The sequence below is a fragment of the Hipposideros armiger genome, unplaced genomic scaffold, assembly GCF_001890085.2.
Source record: "Hipposideros armiger isolate ML-2016 unplaced genomic scaffold, ASM189008v1 scaffold_13, whole genome shotgun sequence".
NCBI lineage: Eukaryota > Metazoa > Chordata > Mammalia > Chiroptera > Hipposideridae > Hipposideros > Hipposideros armiger.
In genome coordinates this window covers 2075458-2095471 of record NW_017731363.1, presented here as the reverse complement: position 1 = coordinate 2095471, position 20014 = coordinate 2075458, and the positions used below count along the sequence as shown (strand labels likewise).

The 20014-nt window shown below is 42.7% G+C and overlaps 2 protein-coding genes across 8 annotated transcripts in view; one reads left to right on the top strand and one right to left on the bottom strand.

The window, feature by feature from the left end:
• CTPS2 (CTP synthase 2) overlaps nucleotides 1-20014 on the top strand; it is a 106889-nt gene that overhangs the window by 41531 nt on the left and 45344 nt on the right. For all 7 annotated transcript variants that reach the window (XM_019666470.1, XM_019666462.1, XM_019666479.1 and 4 more), the window contains 2 exons: nucleotides 919-981; nucleotides 1088-1131. In XM_019666470.1, the coding sequence (XP_019522015.1) occupies nucleotides 919-981; nucleotides 1088-1131 (107 nt within the window). The remainder of the gene's footprint in view (nucleotides 1-918; nucleotides 982-1087; nucleotides 1132-20014) is intronic.
• On the bottom strand, nucleotides 12193-16286 carry S100G (S100 calcium binding protein G). Its single transcript, XM_019666528.1, has 3 exons — nucleotides 16179-16286; nucleotides 15543-15686; nucleotides 12193-12454 (listed from the first exon to the last, which is right to left on the bottom strand). Exons 2-3 carry the CDS (start codon nucleotides 15675-15677, stop codon nucleotides 12350-12352), a joined length of 240 nt encoding a protein of 79 aa, XP_019522073.1. The 5' UTR covers nucleotides 15678-15686; nucleotides 16179-16286; the 3' UTR covers nucleotides 12193-12349.

Below are 20014 nucleotides of genomic sequence, written 5' to 3'. Positions count from 1 at the left end.
GGTCTTCAGATCATTTTCACTGTGTAGAACAGTTCTCAGCTCTTCAGCCTTCTCTTTAACACGGTGTCTCTTTACGTCCCAGCCATATAGAACTTTCTGAAGTCCCCCCAAAGCGCTCAGCGGTTTCATGCTTACCGACGTTTGTTCTGGCTGGCCTGGCATATTAATGGCTCTCTCCTTTGAGTCGCTTCTGTACCTTGGACATGTCCAAAGGAGCATCTGGAATGCTCCTCGGCATTTGTTTAGTGGAGAGAATTGGTGGGCCTCAGTGACTGTGGAGATGGGTGAAGGGTACATCCCTGTGGCAACAGTCCTGGGGCTACACAGGACCCTTCCTCCTTATTGAGCTCTCTGTTCAGTTCCATTTTGCATCCCCTGGTCCTGCCCTCCAGCACGCTGAAGCCCACCGTGGAGGTGCCAACTCCCCCAGCTGCTGCTGCTTTCCTGCAGTGAGGTTATAGGGCTGTTCTGGGCTCCCCTGTCCACCTGGGATGGCGCTCTTCCCATCCCAGCCCGCTGGCCAGCCTGAGGCTGCTCTCAGGCAAAGCCTGTATTTAAGGCTGGGACACTGAGAAGGGAGCTGGGTGTTGTTAGATATTCTCTAGGGACTCAGGTGCTCTGGGACAGCCCTGCAGCCCGCACATTCGCCTCAAGTTAGACACAAATTTGGAGGGAGGCAGATTTGCCTGTTGGATCTTGCCCTGCCCTTTTCTGACCTTGAATTCGTTCTTCTTCAAGTTCAGGCTATCTAACCCCCTTCTGAGTGCACAGGGTACAGCAGTGAACCAGGCAGGTAGAGTCTTGCTCTCCCCAAGTCTGCATTCTAGATGGAGGAGACAGACAGCAAACAAACGAACAGAAAATAGGGAGCAATACAATATATGTGTATGCGCTTTACATATGTGCTTTTTCAAATAGGAGTTTGCCTTGGGATGCAACTAGCAGTGATAGAGTTCGCAAGGAACTGCCTGAACTTGAAAGGTAGGTCTGAGATCTACTAATAACCTTTTATTTAGAAAAATTCCTTTTACTTAAAATATTTCTCGGCAATATTGGTGAATCATTGAACTCATTTCTTAACCTTTAGATGCTGATTCTGCAGAATTTGAGCCAAATGCCCGCCTTCCTATGGTAAGTGGCTTGTTTATGTTTCTGGATTGGGTCATTGTCATTCGTTTCTGGCTCTTACCTAAACTCCTAAGGGGCTATTAGAGTTTTTTTTCATTATACTATCAGGACATCTAAAATTATACATGATTTTATTATTATTATTTTTACATCAAACTGCTTTGTTTTCAATACTCCATCTTGTCAGCCATGTCTTGAAGAAAGATACGATCCTGGACTTATTTCTCTTCGCAGCAGTTTGCAAGCTTAATGTTTAGGAAAGGATTAAATTGACTGTGACGATAATTTATAACAGCTAATATAAATAAATGGGCTGGCCTGTCTCTAGACTCATCCCCGTCTGTCTAGTTTCCACACTGGCAATCATCTGTCTTTCTAAAGCGAAAGTGACAGCTGTTCTTCCGCTGCTCCTCATCTTCCACTGATTCTTTTTCTCGTAAAATGCTCAATTCAAGGCTCTTGACTGGAGGTGAAGGCTGTTGTGCTCTGTCACTTGCCGCTTTGCTCATTCAACCCATGGATGGCATCCCCATCCCTCCCACGCTTGGGTTTTATCTTTGACAATCTGAAAAAGTTTTTTAGATGTATCCTGAGATTCCTTACGCCTGAGATGTCTCACTCCTGCAATCTCCCTTCCCCTGGAATCTTAATAAAACCAGTGACAAATTTCATTAAAAAAATAAACGAAACCCAGTGAGTGGCAGCTTTCTGTTCATCCTTAGAAGCCTTTCCTGACCTTTCTCTGCTGTGGGGGAGGGAGAAACTTTCCTCTACCCTTCAAGTTCTTCCTGCTGGTCTAGTAAATCTACATGAGACAGAGTAACAAGAGAAAATAGCCAAAGCTGATTGCGTGCGTACATATGGGAACCCCACATACATGAGCGGTTCTGAGACAGAAGGGGAAATGAAGTATATCTGGCATCCTGAGCCAAGGATGAGGTAAGGCACGGGGGCTTCACAGGGCAGGACGTGTATTCTCAGGTTGTATGAAGAGCCGATGTTCAGGAATTAGTAATTTGCCCTGCCCTATAGATAGGTTTTAAAAGAAAGGTTATCTCTGATAATCTCTTACTATGGGCAAAGGCCCTCATTCAAATTCTTCTAGGTAGTTAAGGGGGCGGGGCAGAGGTTTCCCTTGAGCCCACAGCATCTCAATTGCCTTTAGCTCAAAACAACCCACATACCACAGAGGCACATCTTGGGGTGACTTGTTTTGAACTCCTACAGTGCCTTGCACGCACCTCTATCAGAGTGCATACGTCACCGTTGTAATTTTTTTAAGCAGTTTTATTGAGATGTAATTCACAAATCATAAAATTTAGCCATTTACAGTGTATAATTCAGTGGCTTTTAGCATACTCACAGATCTGCGCAACCATCACCACAATCGATTTTGGACCATTTTCATTACCCTGAAAGAAGCCCCATACTCCTTAGTGGACACCCCAAGCCTCCTAGTCTCCCTCCCCTCCCCCAGCCCTAGGCAACAATTAATCTGTTTTCTGTCTCAATGAGTTTGCCTATTCTGGACATTCCATATAAATGGAATCATAGAACATGTGGCCTTTTGTGACTGGCTTTCTTTCACTTAGCATAATGTTGTCAAGATCTGTGTATATTATAGCATCTATCAGTACTTTGTTTCTTTTTATTGCTGAATAAAACATACCATGTTTTTAAAAAAATTTTATTGGGCAACAGCCATGGTCATTTGTTACACATTGCTTTCATGACGCAATGGCACAGTTGACTCTCCCAAGGAGGGCGCAGCTCACAGTGGCCCATGCCGGGATCGAACCGGCAACCTTCATGCTAGCAGCACAACACTCCAACCAACTGAGCTAACTGGTCACCCCGAAATACCACTTTTAGTAATCCATTCATCCACTGATGGACATTTGGATTGCTTCCACTTTTTGGCTATTATGAATAATGCTGCTGTGAACATTTGTATACAAGTTGTTATGTGAACATTTGTTTTCATTTCACGTGGGTTTATATACCTAGGAGTGGAATTGTGGGTCATATGACGACTGTATGTTTAACCTTTTGAGGAACTGCCAGACTTTTTTCCAAAGTGACTGCCCCATTTTACATTCCCACCAGCAGTGTATGAGGGCTTCCAATTTTCCATATCTTTTTTTTTTAAAAGATTTTTATTGGGTAATTGGGGGGATGGGAACAGTGATGGGGAATTGGGGGAAGGGGAACAGACAAGTTGCTGTCGTTTTTGTTCTTCAATGTAGTTGTGGAGGACGCTGCTTCACTGGCCCAAGTTGGCACCATCATTGCGCTCTTCCCGGGTGAGGCAGATCAGTCGCCAGCTTCTGCTTCTGGACTGCTGCTCACGGCGGCTGCTGGCCGCTCACGCTGGCTGCTGGCTACACACGGTAGCCCATGGCAACTCACTGCAGCAGGGGCTGTAGCCTACGCCGTCGCCAGCGACTCACGGCAGCCCAGCTCCAGGTTGAGCTGTTGTTCAGCATCTTAGCTGTAGAGGGCAGTGTCACTGGCCCTCATATGTGGGATCCGAACTGGGGCCCTCTGGCGTCCCAAGCCAGTTCTTAACCATCGCGCCACTCGGCTGGCCCCAATTTTCCATATCTTAACACTCCTTATTGTCTGTCTTTTGGTTATAGGCATCCTAGTGTGCATAAAGTTGCATCTCTTTGTGGCTTTGATTTGCATTTCCCTGATGGCTTATGATGTTGCATATCTTTTCATGTGCCTAGTGGCCACTTGTATGTCATCTTTGGAGACATGTCTATTCAGATTCCCTTGCCCATTTTTTTTTTAAATTTAATTTAATTTATTTTTTTTAATTATTATTTTTTATTGTGAAATACACACTTTTTAGAATTAGTTTCAGCTGTACAACACAGTGCAATAATTATACTTTTTATCCCTCGAGGTGACAACCCCCCTCCCCCAATCTGCTGCCCCACTTCCCCCCCAATATCATACATATCTATTACAATTCCCTTGACTCCACTCCCACACTATACTCCACGTCCCATAACTATATATATATTAAATCATAGTTGACATTCAGTATTATTCTACATCAGCTTCAGGTGTACAGTGCAGTGATCAAGCCTCTACCCCATCCATAAAGTGGTCTCCCTAGCAAGACATGTGACCATCTGACACCCTACAAAATCTTTACAACATTATTGATTATATTCTCCAAACTGTCTTTCATATCCCTGTGGCAATATTGTAGTTACCTATTTATGTTGTCTAACCCCTCCCCCTTCTCCCTCATCCCCACCCCCTCCCAACTAACAGCCATCAGTTGTTTCTCTATATCTCTGAGACCACTTCTGTTTACTTTCCTCGTTCATTCAGTTTTTTAGATTCCACATATAAGTGAAATCATATGGTATTTGTCTTTCTCCAACTGACTTATTTCACTTAACATAATAGTCTCTAGGTCCATCCATATCATCCCAAATGGTACGATTTCATTCTTCTTTATAGCGGAGTAATACTCCATTGTATAAACGTACCACAGTTTCTTAATCCAGTCATCTACCGATGGGCATTTCGGTTGTTTCCAAGTCTTGACTATTGTGAATAGCGCTCCTTGCCCATTTTAAAGTCAGGTTATTTGTCTTTTTATTATAAAATTGTAAGTGTTGATAAAAGTGAACTGGCATCTTAAGATGACTAACCATAGAACTGGGAGGTCTATGGGGGGAGCTGGGCCCCCTGTTACTCTCTAGACCTGACTTCCTGTTAAAACTTTATGGTTCTAACTTCCAGGAGAGGGATTGATTTATATAGGGGGCCATCTTGGGAAGAGGTCACTTTTTGCACGTGGACGGCTGGCTGGAGTTGTGCATCCCAACACTGCTGTGGTGGTTTTGTTTCTTCTTCTTTTGGTGGACTACCTGGAGAATTATTTTGTCCAGTTGACAGTGTTCTTTATGTATTCTAGGTACAAGTTCCTTATTAGATATATAATTGGCACTACTGACATTTCGGGCCGAGTAATTCTTTATTGTGGGGACTGTCTTGTGCACTGCAAGGTGTTCTGTGGCCTCCTTTGACCTCTACCCACTAGATGCCAGGAGTACATTTCTTCCAGCCCCAAATTGTGACACTAAAAAATACCTCCAGACATTGCCAAACATCTTCTAGGGGCACAGGCAGAATAGTCCCCATTGAGAACCACCAATTTAGAGAAGCTCACTTATATTTCTCTCCCCTTCAGCCTATTACCTTTCTTCCTTTATGGTAGCCATTAATTCTTTTTTTTTAATGGGTTATCTTACCATTTTAAAAACGTAAGTAAAACTGTATGTCCATTGGTAACCCCCCCCCTTCTTAGATAAGTGGTAGCATAGTCTGCACATTTTTTTCTGCTTGCATTTTTCACTTAACACTAGATTCTGGAGACCGCTCCATGGAAGGATATAGAGATACTTTTCACTCCTTTTATAACTTGCAGTTCAGACCATAATGACCCATAACTTGCCAGCCAGACGGTACTCTTAAGTTTTATGCTCAGAAGAGCTAGTACTAATGAAGAGTTCCTTATGAGGCTTTAATATAAACATATTTCCTGAACATGGCTGTACAGGCAAATCACGGATTTTCTTTTTTAAGATAATGCTTTGGGATAGGAAATGATTTTACCAGTAGGTGCCACTGTTACAATAGCTTTGGCAACTTTCTTTGATGACTTTACTGGGGTGTGTGTGTGTGTGTGTGTGTGTGTGTGTGTGTGTGTGTGTGTACACACACACACACACACATACATGGACATGTGTTTGCTTTTTAACAAACATATGCTAGCATGCTTGAGACACTGTTTCCTCTTGCTTTTTGTACCAATCACTCCACATCAATGTACAGGGATATTCCACATGCTTGCCCTACTGTCTGCATCATTTTTTTATTTAACCAGTCTCATACTGATGAATATTTAGGTTGTGTCCATTATTTTGCTACTTTAAATCATGCTGTAAATTAGTAGTCATTTACATATGTCCTTGTACCCACACATACACACTTCCATGGGATGAATTCCTAGAAGGGGAATTGCTAAGTCAGAGGATGTGTGCGTTTTACATTTTGAAAGCTTCTATGCTCATAAGTGAGATGAGAACAATAAAACCTAATTGCTACTGAACATCTTTATGGCCTGCAATCAGTTTGTTGCAGAAAAATAGCCTTAAGAGCCAGCATTTGTGATGATGGTGAGAAGTCTTATTAAAGAAAAAGACCAAGGTAATAGAATCACCAGGCAGCAAACACCAGGAAGCCTGGGGAATCACTTACACTTGAACAAATAGCGATGACTTACAGTGGGTAATGGCCATTCTGGCCCTTGTAGCTAAACAGTAAATAATTTGGACACCAGGAGCCTCCTTTAGGATGTATTTGCTGCTAAAATCTGTTTCATGAGAATGGGGGAAGGAAGAATCTTTTTTCCCTCTACCCTTCTAGGTTGTTGGTTGTAACCCCCCTGTAATAAAAGACAGGTTAACTGGAGAAAAACAAACAGAAGTTTAGTAACATGCATCCGTCCTGTATACATGGGAGAGACCCAGGAAAACTGAGCAACTGCCCCAAATGATCCAAGCCAGCACCTTCCATACCATCTGCAGCTAAAGACAAAAGATGCTGTTGGGGGTGGGGAGTGTCAGTTATGGAGGTGACCAGGAAAAGAAGAAAACAGGGTAAGGTTGTTATGCAGAGTTAAGTCTTAGCCTTCTCCTTTGATAAGTTTCTAGAGATTTAGTCATCCTCCTCTTCCTGGTGCAGAGGGGGAGAACCCATACAAATGGAGATTTCCCTTATAAATGTAAATTTCTCTTACAAAAGGGTAGCTTCGACTCAGTTTTCAGAGCTTCTCCAGTGTCTGCCTTTTTGTAAAAATAATCAGCCCAAGCTAATCTTCTGTCAATGATGATTATATTTTGAGGTGTTACATTCTGATCCCCTTTGGGGGCCATCATGCATAATGCCCACCTTGGGCATGCATTATTAATCTCATGGTTGCTCATGAAATCAGTAGAGACGGTGGCGTCCAGGACAGATAGCTAAAAGGAAGTGTCTCTTTTACACATAAAAGGAGAAATAAAATTTTTTCTCAGAGTGAAGGTAGACTCTGAGTCTGAGAGTACCAGGAGAGAGTGAGTAAAATTATTTTATCATGTCATTTCTCTGCTTAATCCACAAGGTGCAATAGAAGGCTCTGGGACTTTGCAGAAATTTAGGGTTCCACAGCAAGACTGAGTGTTTGGCCTGCTTCAGAGTAGCTTGACCTGCCTTCTAGATGATGCTTACAAGGAACACAGCTGTAGCTGACTTGGCATTCTGACTATATCAATCACATGGCTGCTGCTGACACCCTTGATCTTGAATTTGGCTTTGGACCTCCCCCATTCAAGTGGAGGAGAGTTCATGGCATCATGGACTTTATATTTAGAGTATCTTTGGCTTTTGAGACATATATAGGAAAAGGATCTCAACCCAATGTTTAGGTATATGGATGTACTTAATTTTTAGCATTTCTTTTCCGTTTATTGAAAACAGTAACTTTAAAAATCTGAATTTCCATAAGATATAACATTCTGAAAACAAAACCCATGTTCCACCTTCAGACACATCAACACACACATGTTCACTTGGATGGTGGTATTCGTAAGGAAAACTGAGAAATTTGAAGGGTTTTAAGTAGATGCCAATGGAAATTTGAGATTGAGGTATTTGATAATATTTCACTTCTAGTTATTTATCATAGATGTGACTCCTTTTACACCTTTTTGATCCAGGGATTTCCAAAGTCAAAAATAATTTTTACCTCTGACACAGTGGATTTGTGAAATAGTCACAAATAATTAAAAGTAAATTCAGGTAGAAGGTAATTTGTGTTATTCGTTAGGCACAATTAATGCATAACATTTTCCCACCTTTAGTTGAAGCTCTGTTTGAAATATCTTCTTCTCCCATATTAATTTTTTCAACGACTTCACATGGAAAACAAATTAAGAGATGTTAAAAAAAAACCAGACCACCACTTAGAGTGACCTTTTAGGCAACTTTTACTACTTTGAAGACTGCTTTGCATTTAGAACATTGTAGTAAATACCTCCCAACTAACAAAACGACCTTATTGAAGTCATTTGGAGCTTAGTTTGGGCTGAAGAACTTTTTCCCCATAAAAGCAGCTGTCAAGGACAGCTACACTATGGGTAAAATAGCCTTTTATGGGCCAGCCTGGGAGCCTAGTAGCCATTTAACCCTGTCTCTGTGGGGATGGTAGGTTCAGAGTTGATATCAGGCCATTGGCCATAGTGACTGCTTTCTGCATGGAGAAAAAAAAAATTCTTCCAGGCCTGATGGCCACTGCCTAATGGCTAGGGCATCTTTTCCACGCCACCCTCCCCCTTACCTGAGCCTACTTTTTGAAAAGAGACAGCATGGCTAGGAGTAAGCCCAATGAGTGAATCACAGGGGTAGTCCATGATTTTAACAATAAATTCATGACTAAATGAGTCCTTCAAAGCTAATGTATTTTAAAGCTTTTATACCTTGAGCTCAATGGGAAATGCCTTAGGAATAGGTATTTCAACCACTTGAAAGATTTTTTTTGCACTAGAAATTACCGGATGCTAGTGGAAAGAGATTATTAAAAAGGAAAAAGTCACTGTGTGTTTGGAGCACATCCATTTTAGTGTGGTCCTAAACATAGTATATTACAAATGAGCTGTTGCCACAATCCTGTTTGCAGTTTAGTTGCAGATACAAAACAGACTGGTGACACATATAACCAAATACATGGGCAGTACGTGAGTACGCCCTCCTTAATGCTACCGGCACTATCAACTAGAACTTTCTGCCATGGTAGAATGTTCTGTATCTGTGCCATCTGTTATGGTAGCTTCTAGCCACATGGGGCTCCGGAGCACTTGAAATGTAGCTACTGAATTTTAGATTTTATTTAACTTTAATTAATTTAAATGTCAATAGCCAGCTGATCTAGTGGTCAGGGTAGGACACAGCACAGGTAGACCTTAGATACTTAAGAGTTCAGTAGGGAAAAATACCATGGGTTAGAGTAAGAAGATTGTCAAAGGCTTGGAGACTTAATAGAAGGGAGGGGGAGCGTGTGCTAGGCCGGAATGTCCAACATTTGGTCATAAAATAGCGAGTAGCTTTGCTGAAGCACATGACTCCTATAGGGAAGTGAAGGGAAAGAGGAGATTGGTGAGGATTTGTGGAGGACCTTGAGTGTCAGTGTCAAAATTAGTCCTGAAGACAATAGGGAATCAATAAGATAACACCTGTTAACTAAGACATATTATGCTAATACCATCCTCGTTACTGAAGGCTTTCCAATAGAATGGGCACTTTGGGGAGATTCAGCTGGCATGAGAGATAGAGGGCTGAGAGAGGAGAAAAGACTCCACGCAGGGTGCATGGTTGAGGATTACAGCAGCCTGGGTCTGTGATCTAAGGAGCTATAGGTTGGAGCAGGAGTTAAAGTAGAAACACCTGGCCGGCAGAGCGACTTTAAGGAATGAATCAACAAGATTTAGTGACAGGACAGTTAAGAATTAGTCATTCAGCAAATAGCTATTGGGCCTCTCCCATGTGCCAGGCCCGGATCTAGACTTGGGGACACATCAGGGAAAAAACAGATAGAAATCCTTGCCCTGGTGGAACTTATAGTCTAATAAGAATTGCAGTTTGGTGATTGACAAAAGTGCTGATCCTGTTGATTCAAGAGGAAATTCAGGTGAATCTTGTTGGGTGTGGGAGATGAGGTCCATGTTGGAAACCTGGCCAAGGACAACAAAATCGACACGTACACACACCCACCCACACACATGCAGACACCGCACGCCCACACCACACACACTGCTCCGTGTGTTTTCACCCCTCCTGAGGGTTAACCCTCAAACCGTAATTCGTCCACGTCAGCCATGCAGAGAAGGTACTTCTCAGTGCATTTCCTGTGTGTCAGCATCGTGCCCCGGAGGCCTTCTGCCTAGCCACGGCCTCCACTCTGCGACCACCCTTCCCGCCACTGCAGACTCTTTGTTGGTGCCACCTCATCTTCCTAAAGCACATTCATGTCACTCTGTGACTCCTACACCTTCCTGCCCCTTTTCTGACCTTTGTTCAGCATGGCAACCAAGGACTTTCATGATCTGAAGCAAGCGTGGCCTCTTCATTCCTCGTAGCTGGCTTACACCCAAAATAGAGTGTGTATCTTCCCTGAACTGCCTTGCACTGGGGCATCATGTGTTTACTTGGGGTGTTTTCTCTCCTTTTGAATACCCATTGCTGCCCACTCCATGCAGACTCCCCTCAAGCCTCTTCCCACAAATCCCAGTTGAAATACTGCTTCTTCCATTAAGCCTTTCCCTGACCTGGTCCCAGACTTCCTGACTTAAGATCTCAGAGACCTGGAAATGGGTATCTCTTAAGGCATCTTGTATACTGCCTTGCCCACAGTAGGCGCTTTATATATGTTGGCATTGTAAGAGATAATGTGTATTTACTCAGCAAGTGGCTCACTGAGATTAGGACATAGGCTAGCATGATGTAAGTATTAGAACTCAACAAAGCACATGCAACAAAAGATAAAACTCCAAACTGGAGACTAATATTAGTTACTAATAAAGATGTGAAACACTTAAGTAAAAATATTAGAGTGCCTAAAAGCACTAAAGATTACTCAATCATGACTGGATAGTATGTCTCAGGAATTAAATTGATTAACGCATCATATTGATCAAACAGAGAACCCTCATATCACTACAGATGCTCAGTAGGCAGTCTCGAGTATCTAAACCCTGGTGCTCACAATCTCATAACAAGCTAGGAAGAGAAGGGTAATTTTTAAACATGAGAAAGAATATCTTATAAACCAATATCCAACAGCACACTCAGTGGGGAAATGGTAGGCGAGTCCTATTAAAACCAGAAATGAATGAAAGATGTGCACTCTTGTGACTAATAAAGTTGTTAAAATGAGACCGACTAATGCTGTCTGGGGAGTGAAGCTGGCGTTCTCCTGCCTGTTTGTAGAAATATGAATCAATACAACCTTTTGGAAAATCAATTAGGTGGTCTGTTTCACAAACCATAAAAATATTCATACCCTCTGACTCAGACGTTTACTTCCCAGAAATTCTCCTAAGGAAATCTGATATGTTGACAGAGATACGAACAGGTACTCATTATGACATTATTTAGAAGAGTCAGAAGTGGCAATAATCTAAATGCCCCACAATGGGGAAATAGTTAAGGCTATTATGGGCTATCCCTACAGTGGAATATAATTAGTCATTAGAAATGTTTAGGGCTTTTGATGCCATGAGAATGCACTTGTGTTGAGTTAGAATGATCCAGATTGTATTTAAATATTCCCTCGCTGTATATACAAATTTCCTTTGTTTTTTGGTGGAGGGTTAGAAGTCAGTTTTCTTATTTTTTCCCCCGTTAAATTCCCCTCCCACACTCCCTCCCCACCTCCCTCCCCACAGCTGCACTCAGCAAGGGGAACTTGAGGGCAAGCTGTTTCTCAGACACCCAGAGTCCCGGCAGCACAGGGTGCCAGAGCTGGCAGGGCCCTATGTCTTCCTGTCCTTTTCATGTTACACATCACGTACCAGAACCAAGGCCGCCCCCTTAGCGATGGAACAGAACTGACCCTTGGTGCTGTGTACCTTCTACTCCCTGAGCAAGTCATTGATTCAGAAAGCACCGTGAGTCCTGGGAATTGACTTTAAAGACAAGTGTCTGTTTTTTTAAGTAAGTTTCTCACTAGCTATTGACTAGAGTTGACATTGGAAATGATGCGAGCACTAGGTAGTCGGGGAGGGAGAGCAAGGAGAGGGTTATTCCGGTGGAAGAGTGGAGTGAGGGAGTTGCTTTGCAGGCCAGGATTCTTTCACGTCTCTGACACCATCTTTGTAGGCTTTGTCAAGATCATGGAACTATTCTGGACCTTTTTTTTTTTAATCTATAAAATTAGATGCATCACACTAAGGTGACTTTCAAATCTATTGAACTATGGGGATCAGTAATAGACAAGGTGAAGCACGTCTAAGAAATTCTTTATTAGTAATAACCAGCTATCACTGCCAGGTCATTATAATTGGAAAGACTTAAACAGAGGCATTGGAGACTCTCGAATAGGCCACAAGTCAGGTGCTGTTCTCTGGATCATCAGAATAATAGCATTTTGTGTTTTCTTTCACTGGGCTATCTTGTTCAGTACCACCTGGAATTCTTCGAAACTAACTTCTCCATCTCCATTCTTGTCCAGCTCTTTAAAGAGGTCATCTAGGGTGCTTGGACCCTGGTGTTAGAGAAAAAGGGTGGGATGGGGAGAGAAGAGAAGATGAATCAGTTATCTACTGCTACACATTCTGCGAAATTGGAGGCTCTGCGTCTGTGTTCCAAGAAGGCAGCTGAGCTTTCAATTACATACTACTGATAGAGGTGGAAAAACCAATGTTAGCTGTAGGATTGTTCCATGTCACAGAATGGACTACCCTTTTTATTTTCCATATCACCCATTATTTTAATATTGATAATGTGTGTGTGTGTGTGTGTGTATACACACAGCAATTGGTTTTCTATGTCATCTTATGTATTTTTCTTAATGCCTCTAAAAACATTCTTTTGAGGAGTTCGAGGGCTTCACTGTACTGCCGAGGGGCCCACGGCCCACAAACAGTTGAGGACCCCTGCCCCAAGGCTTCTTGGGAGGTGGTTTTGTGTCTGGCGCCAGGGCTGGGCTGGCACATAGCCGAGGCAGCACGCATAGCTTGCTACTGGCCAGCACTGTACCAAGGGCTTGCCTGTAGCTTGTGCAATCCTCCCAACCACCCTGTGGGGGAGATCCACTTTACAGATACGGAAACTGAGGGTCTGAGACAGCAGCTAACTTACTCCAGGGCCCACAGCTGGTAAGTAGAGGGCTTGGGGTTCAAACATGGACTCTAAAGCCCAACACCTTAACTAGCAACCACCTCATTTTCCCCCAATCCTGGGCTGCAGCCCACCTCTCTGCTATGCGAGATGACTTTGGATCAGTGGTTCTCACGGTTTGGCACACATCGGAATCACTGGATGGGCCTGCTAACCTCAGTAAATACAGATTCATGGTCCCACTCCCAGAGTTTCTGATTCACCTAGCCTGGGGTGGGGCCTGAGAATCTGTATCCTATTCCTGGTCCAGGCCCAGCCATGCTCGGAGAGCCACTGCTTGAGATGTTACATGAGATCATGTGCAGCCTGTAGAATCTTAAGCAGCCTTCATATTAAATCTTAAATCCATCACTCAAATCTTAAAGCTGTTACAGCTCTGACATTCAGGTAGGAGTCTATCTGTGGCAAAGCAGTACTTAGGAAACCTCTTGAAATAACAGTTTGGTTTATACGTCAGCTTCAAGAAAATTTTTTTAATTGTCCAACTCACATAACATAGCATTTACCGTCTTAACTATTTTTAAGTATACAGTTCAGGAGTGTTAACTGTGTTTTCGCTATTGTGCAGCAGACCTGTGTATCAAGATGTTTTAACCCTTAAGATTCCTACATAGACACTTGGCACTTTGCTATGATCACAAGACCAAACTGTAAGTTAGTTATTCAGCACTTAACTTGGTAATAAGTTAGTTATTAGCAAACGCTGTTTTCCTGAAGCATTTACTCGATTCTAAACCATACAAGGTGACGATGTAAACAGAGTGTAGCATGGAAAAACTTAGTGATCCTTATGGAAATGGAATCAGGCGCATGACCTGGTAAGTAGATTTTTCAGAACTTACCATTAGTCTTCCCACCTCTGTCTAAATTTTAAGTCATATGTGCTTTTTATAGGAAATATATAAAATGTAGAAAAATGTAGAAAACTTCACCAGTCTTGCCTTTTAAAACAATTTTTCTGATTGCCTAGGCCAGCGGTTCTCAACCTTCCTAAGGCCGCGACCCCTTAATACAGTTCCTCATGTTGTGGTGACCCCCAAGCATAAAATTATTTTCGTTGCTACTCTATAACTGTAATTTTGCTACTGTTATGAATCATAATGTAAATATGTTTTTGTTTTCTGATGGTCTTAGGCGACCCCTGTGAAAGGGTCGTTCGACCCCCAAAGGGGTCGCAACCCACAGGTTGAGAACTGCTGGCCTAGGCTCTCCTGTCAGATCATTATTTTTCTTTCTTTTGTTATTGTATTCCTTCCTTTTAATATTATTCCTTTCTATTATTATTTTTCTTCCTTTTGGAAAAAATTAAGAGGTTTTTTAGAATTAAATTTTTTTTTCAGATTTGTTTTAATTTTTAATTAAAACGTCTCTGTTTCTGCTAGTGCCCTTAACTGTTTTTTTAAAGTTATTTTATATTTCAACCATAAGGAAATGAGAAGATATTGGATTATAAGGTCATTGAATTCAGCCGTTTTTGTTTTTAGTACTAGAAACAGAAACCTCCTCAACAACTAAAACCAGAAACCTTCTTCCATGTCATATTGGCAGAAGGGACATTTCTGGTTGAAATCTGGAAAGCAAATGCTTTCTCCTGAAGTTACAGCTAAAAAGTGACCAAGTTGGATGTAACATTTGCAGTCCTTCCAGTTTGAAAATAGTTTTTAGTTGCCAAGGAAAGAAAGTATATCAGAGCACAGAGAATGCTGCTTTCTCTTTCCTTACTGCCCCTAGATGCATTTTGAATCTGAGAATTCTGTGATGGTTCTTTATGGCTAAAGACATTTTATCATTTCCTGAAAGTGGTTGAGAAATGCATGGTTGCCTCATTAACACAAATTTATTGCTAAACACAAATTAACAGAAATTTAAATGCGTCTGAAATATAAATGGGTTTCGACCGAGGGTAATTTGTCAGCAGGAAGCCATTTTTGGTTTTTGTTTTGTTCTTCTGACAGACTGCCAAGTCGGTGTTGGTCTTGTTGAGAGATTCTACCTATAACAGTGAAGCACATCCAGTGCCAACTAATATTATCTTACTGGCCTCTTTGTTGTCTTAAAGCCTGGCACAGACGTGCTGAATCCAGGCTGGAGGCCTTAGTGTGTTTCGTGGCGACCTGGGGGTCTTTCAGGTCTAGCTTGGTAAAAGTGCCATCACTGCTTCCATTTACTATGGCTGGTCCTGGAGAGCTCTGTGCTAAGGCTGTGGGGGATAGGAGGCTCGGCCCCTGCTTTCTAGAAGCTAGCCATCTAAAATGTGGCCTGCCACCAGGAGAGGAAAGCACATGTTCAAGTGTTTTCCCTTAAGGATGGCTGCACCTTGCCTTCTGTGCGCTTTCCCCCGATGGAGCTCTGATCGGTATCATGGACCTCAGCCTCTTCACATGCCCTATCCTCTCCCCTCCCTTCCCCCCCTCAGAGGCCCGGCTCAGCCAGCTCTGCCCTTGTGCACTCACTTTCAGTAAACTGGGGAATTCAGTCTGAATCAGTAGCATCAGCTCATTCTTTGATAGCTGGTTTGGATCACCTTCTTTGGCTGCATATTTTTCAAAAATGTTCTTCAGTTCTTTAGAAGACATTTTTGCAGTCATTTCAGTGTCCTGTAAATTGGGAAAGAAATGAACTTACCAAAAAGCTGAAGTGGAGTTTTATACTGATGATTACCAGCAGGAGATGCATGCCATTGTGCTGTTTCCTTGGCATAGGTGGGGGGACAGTAAAGAAAAGGCTGGGGAAGCAGGGAGAGGAAAGAGAGGGAGTGGGAACTGGGAGCTGTACCAGTGACTGCCAGTGTGTTTTAGAAATAAGCATCTTAGACAGTATGTTAAATGTCTGTTCTTACAGTACATCTGTTAGGAGATACTCCCTGGAGCCAAACACTTCGTAATTATGACATTCTTCACTTTTTACATACCTGGTCTGCGCTCTGCAGGCTGTGGTCTTGAAAAGCCTAGCCACAGCTTCTAGCCTCTAAATTACCGGTAATATCTTTAGTTGATACAAACCCACTTTCTCTCCAGGCTATTCTCTTTTCATGCCATTCTGAAAGGAAGCAAAGGACCTCCAGGTAGTAGTACTAAAAGCACACTTACCTGGTCCCTGAACAGTGAGGCAGCTGGGAGAATCAAATAGGAGTGTGGAGAGCTGAGCAGGAGAATGTGACTTTTATAGTCTGTACAGACAGACACACCACCCTGATGATGAAATTTCCCTGTCGTTTGCCATTTAAAGGTAATTATTAATGGTTTTTGAAATCCAACCTTAAGACTGCAGGAACCTCATAATTAAGGGTGTTGTAAAACGGGCCAACCAGCACAGACTTGTTCAAGCACCTGACCAGTAGAATGGATACCTTGATCACTGTGGAGTTCAAGAGAAGTTCCCCAGGTAGGGATAATCACTCTCACAGGACTTTAGCCACTAAGAGGCAGTAGCCTGTCTACAAGGGAAAGCTTCAGCCCAGTGAGAAAACATACAGTCCATGACTAAAACACAGGTGTATCCATGAGATAGGGGAAGCTGTATGAAATCTATTTGCCAGATCCTGAATGTTCCATTAGGAAGTTTAAAATGTCCAGGGGCAGTGTGAACAGGTTTTCCTGGGTTGCACTTTGGACAGTAAGGCAGGCACTTTTCACGGCCTTAATAATATCTCCCCACCAATATTGATTCATAATTGTCAGTGGCCAATGGTTTCATGCATATACAGTAATTAAGAGTGGCAACTTCAGGGTCTCTGGTAGGACTGGGTTGTTATTTGCTCCTAACCAGAGCTTTCTCTTCTATCAAATCAGCAATTGTTGGATTTCCAACCTTGTTTTTCTTTTTCCGAAGCCAACTGTTGGGCTTTTCTGGCCAGTTTTTCTTACGTTATCAACTGGGGAAATATCCCTTTGGACGATGACAGAGGTTTGACTGCTGCTGATGCCTTTAAGGGCAGCATTCCTTGTAGAAGTGTCAGCAAGGTGATTTCTTTTAGCTTTCAAAGTCAAGTTTAGAGTGCCCTGGGATCTTACAACTAGCTAATGCAGCAGGTAAAAGTATAGCATCCAATAATTCCTGAACATACGAGCCATTTTAAGTTTTATTTCCTTACTGGAAGGAGAGAAGCCAAATAGCTTCCATAACATTCCCAAATCATGAGCTGCTCCTAAGGCATATTGACTATCAGTATAAATGCTGGCAGTTTTGCCCTTGGCTAAAATACAAACCTGAGTAAAAGCATATAACTCAGCCTGCTGCGCTGAAGTAGCCAAAGGTAAAAATGCCTCAAGGACTTCAAAAGGGGCTACAATTGCATGACCAGCGTGGTACTTACCGCTTTCATTTTGAAAACATGAACCATCCATAAATCACGAGAAATCAGCTTTACTCAGAGGAGCCTCCTGCAAATCATGATGAGAAGTCAGGAGGTGATCTGTTAGTGTCAGGCAGTCATGAGGGGCCTTCATCGGTCTCAGAAGGGAGAAGAGTAGCTGGATTAAGGTTATTACATCGTGAAAGAGTCATGTGAGGAGCAGTTAACAAGGATTTCATAGGAGGTGGAGGCGGCTAACTGAAAAATGTTGATTGTGTTGAGAATTCAGAAGGGGTTCTACTGCGTGGGGCACAAAGATGGTTAGAGGGGATCCCCCAGCAATTTCCTCTATGGCCTTAACCAGGCGGGTGCTGACTACAGTGTCCTAGGGGTCTATGGTGGTCCCCATGTTTTTTGGGTGAGCACCCCAAGGGCATTCCTTTCCTTTTCATATGCAAAAAGGAGAAGGAGGATCTGATCATTGGGATGTTCAAAAGCGGTGTGGGGGTCATTCAGCTCTCATTTAAGCCTTTGAAAGCTATGTTGTCCCATTCTTCCCATGAAATTGGGTCAAGACTGTCATTCTTTAGTAACACATACGTAGGTTTGGTCATAAGAGAGAGATTCATTATCAATTTGAAGGAAAGTTTCTCCAAGCCGATTAAGAGGAGGGATTGGAAAAAGTCCCTGTAGTTCCTTGGAGCCCCATCACTGGGGATGAGGAAGACCTTGGGAGGGGGGTTAGAAGTCTGATTACAAGACCGAGAGCTCCTGAAGCACTTAAACTAGCGACAGTCCCTTTTCCAACATCCTGGCTCCTTGTAAAAATGTCAGAAACTTGGAGTCTTCTGGTTTCGTATTGGGGCTTTCATCTGCCAAAGCTGAGAATGAAAAGTCTTGGCAATCTTACTTCTAGGTGGCCCATCTAGAGTATGAGCAAACTGATTAGCCAAATTGACCAAATCTAGGGTGGACGTGGTCTCCCATTCCATCCTGGTTTTCTTAGCTAGGAGGGAAAGGTCTTGGTTCAGCCCATTGACAAACAAAGAGTTAAAGGTTACCTGAGTGAAATCAACATCTGAAGGAAGGCCAGAATTTTCATTAAAAATTACCTGAAGTCGGTTATATTTATGAATAGATTCATCAGACTTTTGTAAGCAAGTCTGAATTTTGCTCCAATCAACAGGCTTTGGGAAAGCCTGAGGAATTGCTCAGTGTAGTTCTCTAGTGAGTTCTCTAGTTTCTTCTCAACAAATTAGAGGCTTGTTTTTTTAAACCCCTTTTAGAATGTTCCCATTGGGCATTTCTCATCCAATATCGAGCCTGGCCTTCACCAACTAACATATGAATTAGCTGATACAAATCAGAAAACTCAGGCCGATAGGTCTGAATAACAATATCAAATTCCTCAGCAAACTCGTGAGGGTCCTCAGTTACCTTAGGAAATTACTAACTCTGCTTTAGTCCAGGGAATGTATGAAACCTGAGGTCTATTAGGATCCCCAGAGGGCTTCACTTCAAATGGAAAGGTACTGATAAGTTCAGAGGAGGAAGGACTGGGAGAGAATTCAGGGGAAGAAGGCACCAGAGGTGAATCTGGGGATAAGGAAGCCACAGTAGAAGGCAAGATGGCATCAGATGGCATCGAGGTGGAGCTTGAAACAAAGGAGAAAAAGAGCTTGAAGGTGCGGGAGAAGAAGCCTAAGGCAAAGTATTCATAGAATAGGGTACCCAGAAAAGGAGCCTGAGACAATGGAATACAGGGGAAGGGCAAGACAGCGCTACAGATGAAGGACATGTGGGAAGCCATGTTTTCTCTCTTTAAAAGTTCTGTAGCCTCTGTTAATTCTAAAACTTTATTTTGCAAAGAGGCAACTTCAGATTCTCGGTCCCATTTGGAAGCCTCAAACTTCCATCCAAACTAGGCACTCCATTCAGCTTTGCCAATTTTAGCACTATTATTGTCCAGTTTGGTTTTAGGAAAATGAAATTTGGGGATTTTAAAAGTTCCCCACAGTGGCCACTTATTTTATGAATTACTTTTGATCAGATATGTCCATTTAGTTAAATATGTGCATGAAAAGTGCCGGAGTCCCTGGAGGAGAGATGGTCTTAAAGTATTAAATAACTGAGATCCACTTTTCAGGACAGTAAAACCTTGGATTGCAAGTAACTTGGTTTGCGAGTGTTCTGCAAGATGAGCAAACATTTCTAATACATTTTAACGTGGTAAACGAGTGATGTCTTGCAACACGAGTAGTTTGTTTCTAGAACGAATTATGCTCACAAGCCAAGGTACTACTGTACTTTTCTCTAGAGCACGGGGGCCAGAGCTATCTACAACACCTCAAGCAACCTGCAGGGTAGAAATCAGCCAACCTTTTTCTACAACAGTGTGATCACAGAAGATCAGGCTGAAGGCTTAAAAAGCCAGTTCTAGGAAACAACTGGCTCTCTGGAGAGCCTGGCTGTATGTAAGCTGAGCAGCACTTTTTAAAATGAGACAGTCTGGGGCCGGCCGAGTGGTGCGATAGTTAAGAGCTGGCTTGGGACGCCAGAGGGCCCCGGTTCGGATCCCACATATGCGGGCCAGTGACACTGCCCTCTACAGCTAAGATGCTGAACAACAGC